Source organism: Crotalus tigris, unplaced genomic scaffold (genome assembly GCF_016545835.1).
Source record: "Crotalus tigris isolate CLP2741 ecotype Arizona unplaced genomic scaffold, ASM1654583v1 scf7180000024369.3102671, whole genome shotgun sequence".
Classification (NCBI taxonomy): Eukaryota; Metazoa; Chordata; class Lepidosauria; order Squamata; family Viperidae; genus Crotalus; species Crotalus tigris.
In genome coordinates this window covers 124,105-140,000 of record NW_024100539.1, presented here as the reverse complement: position 1 = coordinate 140,000, position 15,896 = coordinate 124,105, and the positions used below count along the sequence as shown (strand labels likewise).

Here is a 15,896-nt window from a genome sequence, read left to right as displayed (position 1 = left end):
TTACCGGGAAAAGAGGGTCCTTTAGATAACCTGGTTCCAAGCATATAGGGCTTTAAAAGTGACAACTAGTACCTTGAATTGCATCCAGAAGCAGATATATGTTCTGTTTACTGGGTGTAATTCATTTTAATAAATTATTTTTAGGGAGAGAAACCATTACTGCAAAAAATATTTTTATATTATCATAGACCCTAATATTTGTTGCAACCCATCTATAGGTATTTATAGCAACTTATTCTAAATTTTTAAAAGAAATCTTCTTACATCACTTGTAATTTCTCCAACATAACGGTTGTGTATAGTTTGTGGGGTAAATGGTAAGGAAATCAAGTGTCCTTGCATCTTGAAGAAATCAGTCTTGTAAATAAGCTAAAATAAAGAGAGAAGACGAATAAGATTCTCCCCTCCCAGTAAAATCAAACACAACACAAATTGTGCATCTAATATAAATAAAATATGCCTACATCACTGAAAGCTTCTTGGTTTATTTTCACTTGGCGATTGTGTGGCGTATCAGGTGTAGTATGAATCTTATCTTTATTTTTGTGATACACCTCCCGATACATTCTCTGTAACAAAAGGAAAGAGATTTTTAAAAAATTAAAATTAAATCTTAATCTATTTTGCACAGTATTTCCTTAAAAGGCACTTATTCCAGTCATTTGAATAGATAGGACCAATCCACGAATGCTAAATAATAAACACATGAGTTAGCTATACCACTTAAATTAATACAGGTAGTCCTCAACTTACAACAGTTCATTTAGTGACCGCTCAAAGTTACAACAGCACTGAGAAAAGTGACTAATGAATGTTTTTCACCCTTACAACTGTTGCAGCATCTCCATGGTCATGTGATGCTTGGCAACTGACTCATACTTATGACGGTTGTTGTGTTCCAAAGTCATGTAATCACTTTTGGCAATCTTCTTACAAGCTAAGTCAATGGGGAAGCCAGATTCACACTACTAACTTAACAACTGCAGTGATTCACTTAAAACAACTGTGGCAAGAAAGGTTGTAAAATGGGGCAAAATTCACTTAACAAATATTCCACACAGAAATTTTGGGCTCAGTTGTGGTCATAAATTGAAGACTATCTGTATTAAAAGTAATAGAATATTCATGGAGCTCCATGCTCAAAACAGTTGCTTTACAGCAAGCAACAGTTTGAGAGAAAGCAGTTTATCATTCCTACTTTGTATCTTCTTATCTGGAGTCCTCTGCCATTTCAGGTGTAATTTATTATTTTCTTTATTTTTTAAAAAAAAACACCTTATTTTAATGCTCAGATCCCATTTCTGTTATGTATGTAGATTATCAAAATGTTTACTTGACTGTTATTTTCATCAGGTTATCTTTCTAGGAGATAAAAAGTTTGTGACTGGACAACATGCTCTCCATACAACCAGTTTGTGAATGGACACACTCCCTGTGGTGCCCTTCCTCCCCACAAAATTTATAACACATTCCCAACCATTCAGACAATGCTAAAACATTTACTACTTCAATCAATGCATTAATGCTGATGGAGAAAAGAAGCGAAGCATCAACCTTCTTACTATTTTGTAATCACACAGGTTTTATGACCAAATATACTTTTGAATTGCAAAAGTTTATAACTGTGAGCTTTTCAAAGTTACTGATTAGAATACACATTTTAAAAATATTAACAGCAATAGCACTTAGATTTATATACAGCTTCACAGTGCTTTACAGCCCTCTCTAATTGGTTTACAGAGTCAGCCTACTGCCCCAACAATCTGGGTCCTCATTTTACGAATCTCAGAAGAGTGGAAGGCTGAGTCAATTTGATATTTCTAGCAGACACATTTATCTGCTTTATCTAAAATGGGTTCATAAACATTGTACAAAAGTGCATCATTTATTAATGTAAGATTCCTATGTAAGATTCTAACAGAGATCACAAACAGTTTTATAAAATCAAATACTGTATCACAGAAATGCCAATTTTTATGAAATGAATTAATTACTTACCTCATTAAGGATTTTATTGACTTTCCTTGTTTGTACAAAGGGAACAGCTTTGGGTCCAAAATTGTAACCAGTGCCCTTGACATGTTCATAAATTTCTTTATATTTTATCTGAAAAGCAAATATATACATAGACTTCAGATTTAGGTGCTTTAATAAATAAAAACAGTTACAGTAGAATAAAAAAACCAATATAACAAAACCAATATTACATGTAGACATTTAGTTAAAAGACCCCATATTGCAATTAGGCAGCCATCTATCTCAATATTTCCCTTAATCCATTTGAATATTTTAATGAAAGCTTTTATTATTTTTGTTTGTTTTTTTTGTTCTTTAACAATTATCTGACTCAACTGAAAGAAGTTGTCAATAAAAGAAAGTTCCTTGGAATTATGTTTTGGAAATATATGTAGATATAAAGCAGAAAGAAAATTATATTACAGATTTTTGAAATAATTGTTTTGCATGCTGTCTCATGCTATCTCATGTCTAAAAATTATTTCTATACACTTAAGCATGAATAAGCATAAGGATGGCATTATGGAATTATTTTGGGTGCTACTGATATGTGTCTTGTTTAATATTACTCCTACAGTGTTTCTCTCTTTTTGTCTCTGTCAGGAAATAAAAATTAATTAAACAGTTACTTACATCACTGCCAATATAGTGGGCATGTTTAGCATGCTTGAAACCAGGGGTATCTGGTGGAAGTTTGTATCCAGTGGGAAGGGCACGCAAGCCAGCATTCCGGTAGAGAGGCTGCCAAAAACAAATGAATAAATGAATAAAAATCGAGATTTATAATAATATAGTAAAGCCCTTTAAGGCAATTGTTGGGAAACTTTGGGTATGCTCTAGCACTGTACAAGCAGAAGTCATACCAGACTTTTTTTTAGCACTTCTTCACACTTTGAGTTTGGCAAATTGGAAAAGTACTTCAAGAAATACAATCCTAGCCACTTTTAACTGGAGTACTCAATGGTAATAAAACCTCAACGAGGGAAGTTGTGATCTCCTCTTGATAGGATATGTTCAAGCAGAGGCAAGACAATCTGATAGAGATACAGTTGAATTTGGATTTTCTAATTAACCCCCTTTCAGCTCTATGATTCCACAGTCCACTAAGTAAGTTTAGGGTTAGGGTCAGAAAAGGCAAGTGTGCTGAACTCTGGGCCCTACTGGCCTTGGCTGGTCTTCAGAAATCAAGGGACTAGGGATAGATCTGGTTAGTATTAGGTTGGAAGATCTCCCAGAAAATTCCAGGTCTGCATATTAGAATAAGAACAGCATTCTGGGAGAAGGAAGTAGCAAACCCCTTCTGTTTTTTTGCCAAGGAAACATAACACTTCCACGAATTATCACCAGAAGTTGAGAGAATGCATTATTAGCAATCTCACTTCCAAAAAAGGTAGCCAACATCACATTGCTAATGACAAGACATATCAGCACACTTTAAAGTTCTTCAAAGTTTTATACCAAAGCTTTTGAAGGGAAGAGAAGACCCCCAAATATTCTAAACAGCTGGGTAAATGTATTGCTCACTATAACACTGCCAGTCTTGAACATCTCCTCCTTGTTCTTTTATATTTGATTATATTATTGTGTGTTGCGGCTTTTCTTCTGCAGCTTCATGGCCCCAAATCAAACCCCTTCCCCTCCCTCTTTTAATGTCATCCAGAGGCAAAATCCAAGTACTTACTTCACTCTGTATCTTGTAAGCCCGATTTGCCCGCTCCAGATCCACTGTCTTATCTGTTGGCGTATATTTCCCTTTGATATGATGCACATAGTTATGGCGGTAAACAGCCTGAGTATTGACAAAACAAAATAAGCTATGTTGAATGTTAGCAAAAGGTTTCTCATTGTTTTAGTTTTTAAATGCTGGTTAGATATCAATCAGATCTAGAGACAGAAAAAGTAGAATTTCAAAGGAAAATCCTAATGCTGGAGAGGTGATCTGAAAAAAGAATTCTTTTCCTTCCTTCCTTCCTTCCTTCCTTCCTTCCTTCCTTCCTTCCTTCCTTCCTTCCTTCCTTCCTTCCCTCCTGCACCTGATCTACAGTTCTACATGGTGCAGAAATATAGTGAATTACAAAGTAGTGTGACAAAAAGCTTTGCTATAGTTTTGTTAAAAATTGTAACTAGAACTGCTACATGCAGTTATGGTGATTGCATAAGCATTGATCACAAAATCTTGCTTTGATTGGAAAGTTAACCGGTTTGGAATTTTCAAGCACTTGCTGAAAAATAAAGAAAAAAAAATCACTCTTATTGATTTATTTATTTATAAAATTTCTACCCAATCTAAAAGGCCTTTGGTGGCTTACATAGAACATAGCAGAACAAATTAAAACATCCCTGGTAACAAGTAAAAACACACCAGAGCTTCATAAGTAACAGCAATAAATGTAGTAAGCAACCTAAAACATAGAATAAAAACAAGGACCCTTTTATCTTATGATATAGATAGCTGTTAACTATTTCCAGCTGCAGGTTTGAACTGTTTTTTAAAGAATTGCTGCTGATTGGTTGGTAGAAGTAGGACTAGTAAGCCATGCTAAGCCATGATCATTAAAGAAAAGGGGAAGAAACTGATGAAAATAGAAATGCAGATACTCACTTCACTCAGATTCTTGCCACTGAGCACATTTTGAACGTAGAGAGGTGTGTGTGTGACTACAGAATATTTGCTCTTCATTTTCTCTGCCTCTGCCTTGTATTTATGCTGAGAGGGAAAGAATATGTACAATAGATAACATCTTCCTTGTCACTCTACTTTTCAAAAATAATTCAACAGTTTTTGTGAAAGTAGCACTCTTTAAAGCATGTCGAGTTTTATCTGGTTTGGAGTCTATTTGCCTTGAAGAAAGGATGAAGTGGAAAATTGCAAGCAGCAATAGCTTTGGCAAGATTAAAATCATCTTGGATAAGAAGATGTTTGGTGCCTCATATGCTGGCCTCTTTCCGGTTAGTTAGAAAGATATTTTATTTTTGCATTTGAAAATATTTGGGTTGGTGGAAATTTGAAGCTATCAGAAATTGCCAACCATACTTACGAGATTGCGAAGATCATAGGCATGTTTAGCATGGAGAATTTCAGGAGTGTCCCAAACAAAACAGCCAATTCCTTTGAGCCAGTTGAGATCATCTTTGTATACAAACTGAGGTATTAAAATTAAAAGAGAAACCGAGAGAAAGAATGAGGATTCATTCCATATAACCTCAGGAATGGTTTATCTATCAGCTAAAGTTAACTTCCCAGCTTGGGTCTAGCTCCATTCCATGTTAAATGATCTTTATTAATTCAATTCCAGGCCTGGAAGAAATACCATTGATGAGACTAATCTTAATGTTAATTTCATGTCTTCCTATTACCCATGCTTATCAGGCATGGTCTGATAAGCAGATTATAATTCATTTGGACCTTCTTTTTATCAGTCTCTGCCATCTGAAGAAAATATAATTATTAGAAACAGGAAGCCCCAAAATGTGACTGGTTAGTTTAAATCAGCCTTTTAAATTCAACTCCATCCAAGAAATCTCTGTTGCTTTTAAGCCTTTAGTTCTCTGTTGGTAGTCAGTTTCATTAACAAGAGAAGAGATAGCTGATAAGGTTCTACATTTGTAATTTTATTCCCCTTTGGGTTTTTTTCTTTTTACCTCATGAATTTCTTTTCCTCCCATAGTACACCTTGTTTTGCCACATTTTTGCTTTTCTTTTTTTCATTGACTTCTTTGATTGTCCCTTAACCACTGTTTTTATTTTGTTCTGAGAGTAATATTTATAAAGGTCATTCAGTTATCACTCCAAAATGCCCAACAGCAGCTGATGTTTGGTTTTTCAGTTGATGGGTGATTCTAATAGAAGAAGATAGGATGGCCAGGAAGCTACCAGGCCCTGCCCTCAAGGCAAGATATGGTACTGCTGTAATGGCAGCAACACAAATAGCTTCATTTTTGAGATGAAGCAAAAGGCAGGCATGGGGATGCGATGAGAAAGAGATCATAATTGCGTTCTAATAGCATGGACATTAATGTTATATTAATAATTTAGGGTAAATAGCTAATTTTATGGAAGTTTTGTTTTGATAAGTATTTGCTATAAAGTAAGATCCTAAAATGTTCCACTGCAAATCAGAAAAAGATGTTGTTTGTAACTTTTTGGGATATGCAATTTGTCCAGATATACATAATTTCCTGTTTTTATTGTTTTTAGTTTTGTAAAATGAAAGTGACACAGAGTTGTTCTGGGATTAGGTGGTCTTTAAATCTGGCAAAAAAAAATGGCCCTTTATATAAAATATTACATTGTCCCTATGAAGCTATGTGCTATACAATACCTATGCCACTTACAAGCAAAAACTGATAATAAGGAGTTTATTTTTGATGCCTAGGTTTATAGATTTTTAATGGTTATTTTATAATCTAGACTAAGGTATGGTGGTTAAACATCAATATAATACTTTCAGCTTGTGTTTGAATTAAATTGCATTAAAATTAGTATAGCTTACAATGTATAAAACGGAGCGCGTCCCACCACTCATCTTTTCTCCTGCACTGTGCAATGCTTGTTTAGTAGATTTCTAAAAAGGAGTTATAAATATAATTGACTTACATCACTAAGTTGATTATTGACTTTTCGAGCAAGAATATTGGCATGAGGATCTGGAATACTGGCCCACTGATGGAGATGGACACGATAATCAATTTCACTGATTTTCTTCTGTGTTTTCTTAGCTGTCACTATGCCCACCATGTCTGGCACGATATGGATTTTAGCCTTGTTCTTTTCATAGACATCTCTGTATAAACGCTAGGAAATTCAGACAGAAAGGTTAGTTAATAATACATTAACAAGCTTCCCAGCTAAATATAATCTGTGATAATTTTCTAAGGAGTTGAATACTATGATTAGAATAAACATGAGCAAATGCTTATTGATTTATTTGGAACATTATAGTGCTGTAATTATGCTAAAATAGTTTTACAAAAATAAAGTTATTAAAAATGCCTAGGAATCACTGAAAATCTGATTTAATTACAGCAATATAACACACAGAAGCCTCAGCTGGCCGAAAATATTTTGGTACTACTGGTATTTGTTAATATTTTGTAACCAAACAGGGCAGGTTCAGACTCCAATGGATTGCTAAGACTGCAGAAAAAATAACTGCAACCAGCCTGCCTTCCATAGAAGACCTGTATATTGTGCAGGTCAGGCTGAGAAAATGTCTACAGACTCCCCACATCCTGGACATAAATTGTTTCAACTTCTTCCCTCAAGATGACACTATAGGGCATTGCATGCCAAACGACAGTTTTTTTCCCTCATGCCATTGCTCTGCTGAACACCTAATTCTCATAGTGCTGTCTAATGCTTATGTATAGTTACCCATGTAGTTTGGCTGTAGCATTATCGTTTGTCCTTCTTACTATCTTTACTCCCCCTCTTATTGGTATTATTATGATGTTTATTATTATTATTCTGTTGCTTTGCATGTATACTGAGAACTTCTCCACCAGAGACAAATTCCTTGTGTGTCTAATCCCACTTGGCCAAATAAAGTATTTTATTAATGAAAAGGTATGAATAGCTGTCTGAATTCAACATATAGAAGCCAAGTGTCAACCGCAATGCAAAATGAATTAAATAGTCCTTGTTTCCCCTTGGTGTAACCTGGTTAAGTTCAGCTTGTAACATTAGTTCTTAGCAGTGCTAATTAGGTCTAACTAAGATCTGATTGGAAGCCACCAAGAGTTTTTTTAAATAAATAAAAATAATGGTACATTAGTAAGCATTAATATTGCTCTATCCCAAACAAATTGGTAGTATGGTCACTATTAAAGAAAAATGAATCCAGAAGGTTTAAAGAGCACCCCTTAGCCAATATACTTTCTAATTATTTGTTTGTTTTAAGATAGAGAATATATTTTTTCCTTTACTCGGAGCTTTTTTTGTCATAGAACGCCCAGAATGGAGTTCCAGCACCTTTTTTGGATAGAACCTTGTAGGGTAGGTATGATGTGTGTGAGTTCCGGCACCTTTTTTTTTTTTTCAAAAAAAGCACTGCCTTTACTAGAGAAGAAAGTTAAACTGAAACCCTGGATCAGTTTAACCACTCCAATCATCTGATGAAGTGCATAAAATGTTATGCCTTTTAATAAAGTTTATTAATTGGAAAAGGTGCTATCCAGCTCCTCCTGATTTTGAACTGACAAACTAACCTGGTTGTTCTATACTGAAACATATAGAGGAACAATGCAGTTTAATTGTCTGAATTGTTAGAATGGAGAGAGAGAATTTCTGAGTTGGCCTATAGCTAGATCTTGAAGTTGTCTACTCTACAGTAATCCATACAGGCGCAGTAGCGCAAGTAGCCAAGGGATTGCAGGACTCCGCACACTACGGCCCAATTTTTCTCTGTTTGGGGACCCTAAATTGGCCAAACGTCATCCCAAAGAGGCAGCAAAGAAGGAAGCCCCGCTGACCGTGGAGAGATGGCAGTCGATCCAGTCGGTCGGGGAAAGCCCTCCAGAAACCAATAGAAGAAAGGCTAGCGTCACTCCAGAGTCTAGCCCAAGCTACAAGCAGCCGAAGCCAAAAAAGTTAAGCTTGATCTTAAACAACGTGTCCGGAACTGTGTAAGAATATTGATTCTCTCTCTTCTACCTGATTGATCTCCTGGGGAAAAAATACCCAAGAAAACAAAAATCCTCCGAAAGTGGGAAGAGAAGGATTTTTACTCCACCCTCCGATAGACAGAAGTGGCAAATTAAATTCATATGGGGGAAAGAAACATAGTGAAATGAAATAAATATAAGACTTAAATCTGGATAAGTATGAAATTGGTGGAAATAGTTAAGATTTTCCTGGCAAAAGATTATTAATAAAGGAATCCATACAGTTTTTCTATTTGTGAATGAAGCAGAACCTATGATTTTATTTGTCTTAATCTATTGTTTGAAGTAAGATCTTGGCAATGTAAGTCTCTCATATGATCTCATCCAAAGGAATTAAGGCTTGTAAATTTTGTGCTTGACTCCTCACCACTTGGAAATGTTTAATATAGTTTTTTTTTAATATCTTACATCAATGTTCAGCTTGCCAACTCTTAGGCATCTTGCAGTGTTGGGATCATCCTGAACACCTCTAGGAATGGTGTAGAGTGCTTTAAATTTATCATACTCTTCCCGATATTTCACCTAGTGGCAAAGAAAAGAAAAATAAGCCACGTGGGAACCATGTCTTATTTCTAAAGCAGATTTACCAAAATGCATTGTTAGGTATACTTACAATACTAGCATTATATTTCAGCTGCCTAGCACGAACAAAAGGCACAGCATCGGGAGGCAATTTGTAAGTGAGGGACTTGATTTTCTCCCACATTTTCTTGTATACATTCTGAGGAAAGGAGAAACAGTTACATCGATATTCGAGACGAAATCTATGAAACAGCAGTGAGGAACAGGTAGTCCTCAACTTACAACCATATTTATATTTTAAATTTTATATCGTATAGTATGCCTTATTTTAACTGTGATGCTTCTGACACAAATAAACCAACTTACAACAACCACTGGATTAGTGACCATTTAAAGTTACAATGGCACTGAAAAAAGCGACATGACCATTTTTCACATTTACAACCATTGCAGTATCCCCCGTGGTTGCGTGATCCAAATTGAACAATTGGCAACTGGCCTGTATTTATGACAGTCGCAGTGTCCTCGGGGAGGGGGGGTTTCCTGTGGATCACCTTTTGCGACCTTCACACAAGCAATGTCAAAGGGGAAGCCAGGTTCACTTAACAACCCAGTTGCTTAACAACTGTGGCATGAAAGGTCGTAAAATGGGGCAAAACTCACTTAACAACTGTCTCGCTTACCCACTGGCTCAACTGTGGTCATAAGTCAAGGAATACTTGTAAAAGGTAGCATAGGATAGAAAACCTTTTGTTTTTTGTATAGAAGAAAAGTTTGGGTCTTCTTTTGCATTCTTGCCCATGATGGCACATAGCAAAATTTGTTAGCGATTAACCATATTTCAGCAACATACAACTGCATATCAATCTTAAACAGGATGTAACCCAGAACTACATATTCCTTCACATATATTATAACTTTATCTCCTCTTAGTCTTCTTGAGTTGGTTGGAAATGACATGAATACCACCTCAACTCCCATCTATGATCCATCCTAGATAAAGCCAGCCTAAGCAGGAAGAGAAGTCATTACTAAGTAATCCTCACATTCTGACTTCGGCTGTTATATATTGGTATAAGAAGCTACCAGAGCAGCAGTGAGCCAAAATTTGTTTTCCTTAAGTGTGTGCAAAAAAGTAATTCCAAGAGGCTTCTGGACTTGGCAGAACTTGAAACATTTTGTATTCATGCAGGCTGTTTGAAATACCGTCTATACCAGTGGTTCTTAACCTTTTTGAACGAATCGCCCCCTTGAGCCAATGAGGAGGTTGTCATCGCCCTCCTCCCCCAACATAACCTCTCAATCACAACACAGGAAATAATTCTTCAATTTATGCAAACACTTTTTTTGTTTTCTTTAAAATTGTCATCAGGACATATTGATGCAAATAATTTATTTCCAGTCTTTTTCCCATATTTCCCATATTCTGGCCAATGGCGCGCCACTGTATGGGTAGAGGCTGCTGCACAACGCGCATGAAGATAAGCGATGCATCTTCACATATGTACGGCGTTCTGTACTGAAGCTAGCTGGAGCAACATTTGAAAACACAATTCAATCCACTAATAGTGAGCGATCTGATGTTTTTGTACGACAAATATACAGCCATTCACTGTACGAAAAAGTCTCAAAAGTGTCCCCCAAACTTCTCGCTCCATCGCCCCCATATTGCCCCCTTTTCATTCCTTTGCCCCCACATCGCCCCTTTTCGTTCCATCGCCCCCCTGAAAAATAAAATCGCCCCCTAGGGGGGCAATATCGCCCAGGTTAAGAACCACTGGTCTATACTACACTATCATAACTCCAGAATAGCATTAAAAAGAAAAATACTCACATTACTGAAGAGGTGCTTGAGGTTCTGGATCCTATCGTGATCTGCTGTTTTCAATACTGTGGTATATTTGTCCTTGGTTTTATGGTATTGTTCTTTATATTTCAGCTGTAATAAAAGTGAGTGACAGTCAGTCAATCTCTTTGTACAAATTAGAGAAAAAAGAAAATAATAAGGAATAAATCTGAGCAAAGACGGAGAATGACTCACCTCACTAGCATTGATACCACTCTGAACGGCAGTTACATAAACTGGAGTGTCCATAACCACACCATAGTTTGGTAGATTGTCCTTCCCTTGTTTTGTGTATATCAGCTGTAAAATCAAGGCAAAAAAAAGCAGTAGGGCTTAGTTCTTTAGTAACCGTGGGCACAACCTATGAGATTATATTTTTGAAGTCCATGTACTATGAGTCTCTGTAATATACAGCAGTTGATAGCTTTAAAAAAAATATTGCAGAGCTATATTTCTACTAAAATCCTTTTTGGTGTAAAATAGGAAGGTTTGCTCCGTTCCCCGAAAGTGAGACACTATCCTCACATTTATTTATGCATGTATTTTTTTTCTCATAAAGGAAAGTAATTCTACAAATAAAGATGCCTTATCTAGGCTCTGCTCAAGGACCAGCAAATCATTCTGCTCTGATTTGTACAAAATATTAAAGGAAGTGAATTAGGAAGTGCTTTTCCAAAAGGCAACTGGACTTTCTTGGTTTTTTTTTTCCTTGAAAACATTTCGCTTCTCATCCAAGAAGCTTCTTCGGTTCTAACTGAATAGTGGGAAATAGAAGGATTTATATTCTTTGCAGTCATCTGGGCATTAGCTCTCTGAGGGTCATTGCGGCCACTTGGGAGCTTATCTATATCCCCAAAGACACCTTTCCCGCATTAAACATAAAGGCTGTTTCCTAACGGTGCTATCTAATATTCCTCAGTGGATCTATGGATGAGCCCTGGTGTATGCCTGAACTGATTAATTAAATATGCCCCCCAAATGTAGTTCATGCTTCTTCTTACTTGGCTCTGAAGGTCATACGACTTCTTGGCATGCAGGATTTGAGGAGTGTCCCACACGTAACATCCAATTCCCTTTAGCCATGTCAAATCATCTTTGTATATCACCTATGGAGAGAAATAATAAAAGAAAACATAAAACTTCTCTTATCTTCCCTTGCATATCATACTTGATATCTCCGATCACCTCACAGTTTAATTCCAGGGCAAATTTTACCAAAAAAAAGAGGAACATCAAAAACATTAGATTTGAATTATCTAATGCAAATCTGAACATAGAGCACGTGGCATGTCTTTCTGAGCTTCTTCTTGATATCATCCCTACTTTTTAAAAAAATAATCCATTTTTAATAACTATATCAGGTTACATTACGGAGAATTTAAAGCAGAGATGTAGAACTTGTGATTCTCAAAGCATTGCTGAATTACAGTCTGCAGCATTCCCCACTGGCTATTTCAATTTAGAATGTTTATCACTTTCGGTTTGAGGCAGTCTTCCCTTTGGGGACAACTATATTATCCAATGAAATCCCATGAAGATACTTGCAGGTTTCTTCATGGTTATACTGTACTATGCCAGTATATAGCAATAGCACCTAGGCTTATATACCGCTTCACAGTGCTTTACAGCCCTCTCTAAGCAGTTTATAGAGTCAGCATATTGCCCCCCAACAATCTGGCTCCTCATTTTACCGACCTCGGAAGGATGGAAGGCTGAGTCAACCTTGAGCCAGCGAGAATCGAACTACCGAACTGCTGGCAGTTGGCAGTCAGCAGAATTAGCCTGTAGTACTGCATTCTAACCATTGCGCCACCAAGCCATATAAAGCAAACGCTCTGGATTACCCAAAGCTTGACGACTGATTTGCAATAAACGAAGCATTTCTCAGTGACCGTGAGAACAAACCGTTACTTACATCGCTCAGAATCTCCTGAGCCTTTCTAGCTAGCACCACATCATTCTCTTCAGGGGAGCAGTTCCACTGGTGCAGGTGGGTTCGGTACTCAAGGTCACTGAGGATATACTGACATTTCTTAGCCAGCACATGGTTGATCATGTCACTTGGAATATGAATGTGTGCCTTGGTGTCTTCATAATTCTTCCTGTAAGCCAACTGGAAAGCAAAATAAAATAGGAAAATATTAGGAAAATAAGGGGGCTCTGAGCCCTCTGCTCCATCAAAAGCAGACAGCATGTGTAACAATCTGTTAACAAAGTCACTTTCAGATCTGCTCTGAAAAAACAAGTAGCACAGATAGCACGACGTCAGCACGGATTTCTTGCCTTCCGAGGCCTCATCTTCATCCCCAGTCATCAGACATGTTTTCCTCTCTTTATGTCACAGGTAGTCCTCGACTTACGACCACATTACCAAGCCCTTTTCTTGCCACATTTATTAAGTGAATCAGTGCAGTTGTTAAATTGGTAACATAGTTGTCAAGTGAATTCCCCACTGACTTTGTTTGTCAGAAGGTCATAAAAGGTGATCATCTGACCCTGGGACACGGCAACCGTTATAAATATGACCCAGTTGTCAAGCATCCCAATGTAAGTCATGTGACCATGGGGATGCTACAACAGTCTTCAGTGTGAAAAAGGGTCATAAGTCACTTATTTCATTGCTGTTGCAACTTCGAATGGTCACTAAATGAATTGCTGTAAGTCGAGGACTGCCTCTATTCAGCTTCCTTGCTATAATTCCTGCAAGAATTACCGTCCAAGAAAAGCTACAAATAACTCCTTACCGCACTCCGTATTTTTTGGAAAGCAAGAGAATGGAGCACACTTGGGAAGTCTTGTATATGTTTCCCCGCCAGATAATGGCCCTTTAGCTTCTCGTACAATGCTTTATATTTGAGCTGAAAAGGGCAAATAAAGCAAGTGTTAAGATCTGTTTTCCCAAAAAAAAAAAAAAAATCACACAAACAAAGGTAACAATTAAAAGAAAATTCATACAGACCAGGCTGTTAATATAATCAGCATGTTTGGCACCAACAATTGGGATGTAGTCTGGAGGCAAAGTGTAACCATAAGCCTTCTTTGATTCCCAGGCATCCTTGTACACATACTAGAAGGAACAAAAATGGCAGATTAGATTTTTTATGTGTGTGTGTGTGTGTGTGTGTGTGTGTGTGTGTGTGTGTGTGTGTGTATATATATATATATATATATATATATATATATATATATATATATATAACATTCTTAATATTTAGCAAACAGCATGTTGTCTGGATTCATGTAATTAAAAAAACAATGAATAATAATTATCACAAACAATGTTTATCACTCAATAGTCTTCTTCTCACTAATATATATTCAATGGCAGATTAGATTAAATGAACTAAGTCAGTGATGGCGAACCTTTTAGAGACCAAGTGCCCAAACTGCAACCCAAAACCCACTTATTTATTGCAAAGTGCCAGGGCTGCATCAGCATTGTGGTGCCCTCAGGGGTGGGGGGTGGGGGTGGCCCACTGGATGGGCACAGCTGCAGTGGTCATGGCAGACTGGGTGAGCATGGCTGGGGCCAGGGCAGCGGGGGCCAGTCCCTCACCATCTCCAGGGCATCCGCAGGGGGCCAACGCCACTTGCTCGCCCACTTCCTGCCCTGTCGCTTCCAAACGCCACATGCTCACTACTCTGGCGAACTCCACTGGGGCAACGGCGTGCGTGCCCACAAAGAGGGCTCTGAGTGCCACCTCTGGCACGCATGCCATATGTTCGCCACCACTGAACTAAGTTAAAAAGAGTCCAAATGCAAGCGCCCTTAAAACAGGGGTAGGGAAAGATGTCCCCTTTATGACTTGTGGGCTTCAACTCCCAGAATTCCTGAGCCAGATGACTCATAAAGTCATAAAGGGGATAGCACTCTTTAAGCAAGAGCAAGGTCTTTTCACCAATTTAAAACGTCAGTCTGCAGTAGGAGGGATGATAAAGCAAAATGGGTGGGTGCCCCACTTTAAAAAAAAAAATCCCTGCCTTTATTGGGAATATTATTTCTCTCTGTCTCTTTCTGCTTCTCCTTTTCTCTCTCTCTGATATACACACAGTCACACATATACAGCTTATGCTACAGCTTAACTTATAGTAATGCACAGGTAGTCCTTGACTTACAACAGTCTGTTTAGTGACTGTTCAAAGTTACAACGGCAATGAAAAAAGTGACTTATGACCGTTTTTCACACTTATGACCATTGCAGCATCCCCATGGTCATGTATCAAAATTCAGATGCTTGGCAACTGACTCATATTTATGACAGTTGCAGTGTCCTGGGGTCATGGGATCCCCTTTTGCAATCTTCTGACAGGCAAAGTCAATGGGGAAGCCAGATTCACTTAATACCGGGTTACTGACTTAACAACTGCAGTGATTCACTTAACAACTACAGCAAGAAAGGTCGTAAAATGGGGCAAAACTCACTTAACAAATGTCTAGCAACAGAAATATGGGGCTCAGTTGTGGTCATAAGACAAGGACTACCTGTATATTCCTTTTCCCTTAGAATGGCAGGAATTTTCCACCATTATTGAAGAAGAATGCAAAAGTTGTACAAAAATGAGTTCAGGAGCCACAGTGGGTCCAGAGTCTCAGCGTGTTCTCTCCTACTTAAAAGGCAGATCTTTGTATGCCTGTAGGCCAGGCATGTCAAACTGCCGGCCCGCAGGCCAGATGCGTCACACCAAAACCGTGCCCACCCCATTGCTGGCAATGGGGGGAAAGTCCCAATACATGACATTGTGAGTTTGACATGCCTGCTGTAGGCAATTCCATTCTTTCAATTTTTGGGGAAGTACCATATAATATAACATTTTTTTCAAGAGAAATTCGTCTGCTGGAGACTTCATT

At 37.6% G+C, this 15,896-nt stretch overlaps 1 protein-coding gene across 42 annotated transcripts in view; it reads right to left on the bottom strand.

Moving 5' to 3' along the window:
* Positions 1 to 15,896, bottom strand: part of NEB (nebulin) — a 206,821-nt gene that overhangs the window by 69,476 nt on the left and 121,449 nt on the right. For all 42 annotated transcript variants that reach the window (XM_039327850.1, XM_039327855.1, XM_039327865.1 and 39 more), the window contains exons 115-130: positions 14,007 to 14,114; positions 13,792 to 13,905; positions 12,963 to 13,160; positions 12,049 to 12,153; positions 11,243 to 11,347; positions 11,036 to 11,140; positions 9,293 to 9,400; positions 9,088 to 9,201; positions 6,614 to 6,811; positions 5,055 to 5,159; positions 4,619 to 4,723; positions 3,698 to 3,805; positions 2,650 to 2,757; positions 1,999 to 2,106; positions 465 to 569; positions 265 to 369 (exon numbers count right to left, since the gene is read on the bottom strand). In XM_039327850.1, coding sequence (XP_039183784.1) covers positions 265 to 369; positions 465 to 569; positions 1,999 to 2,106; positions 2,650 to 2,757; positions 3,698 to 3,805; positions 4,619 to 4,723; positions 5,055 to 5,159; positions 6,614 to 6,811; positions 9,088 to 9,201; positions 9,293 to 9,400; positions 11,036 to 11,140; positions 11,243 to 11,347; positions 12,049 to 12,153; positions 12,963 to 13,160; positions 13,792 to 13,905; positions 14,007 to 14,114 — 1,899 coding nt within the window. The remainder of the gene's footprint in view (positions 1 to 264; positions 370 to 464; positions 570 to 1,998; positions 2,107 to 2,649; positions 2,758 to 3,697; positions 3,806 to 4,618; positions 4,724 to 5,054; positions 5,160 to 6,613; positions 6,812 to 9,087; positions 9,202 to 9,292; positions 9,401 to 11,035; positions 11,141 to 11,242; positions 11,348 to 12,048; positions 12,154 to 12,962; positions 13,161 to 13,791; positions 13,906 to 14,006; positions 14,115 to 15,896) is intronic.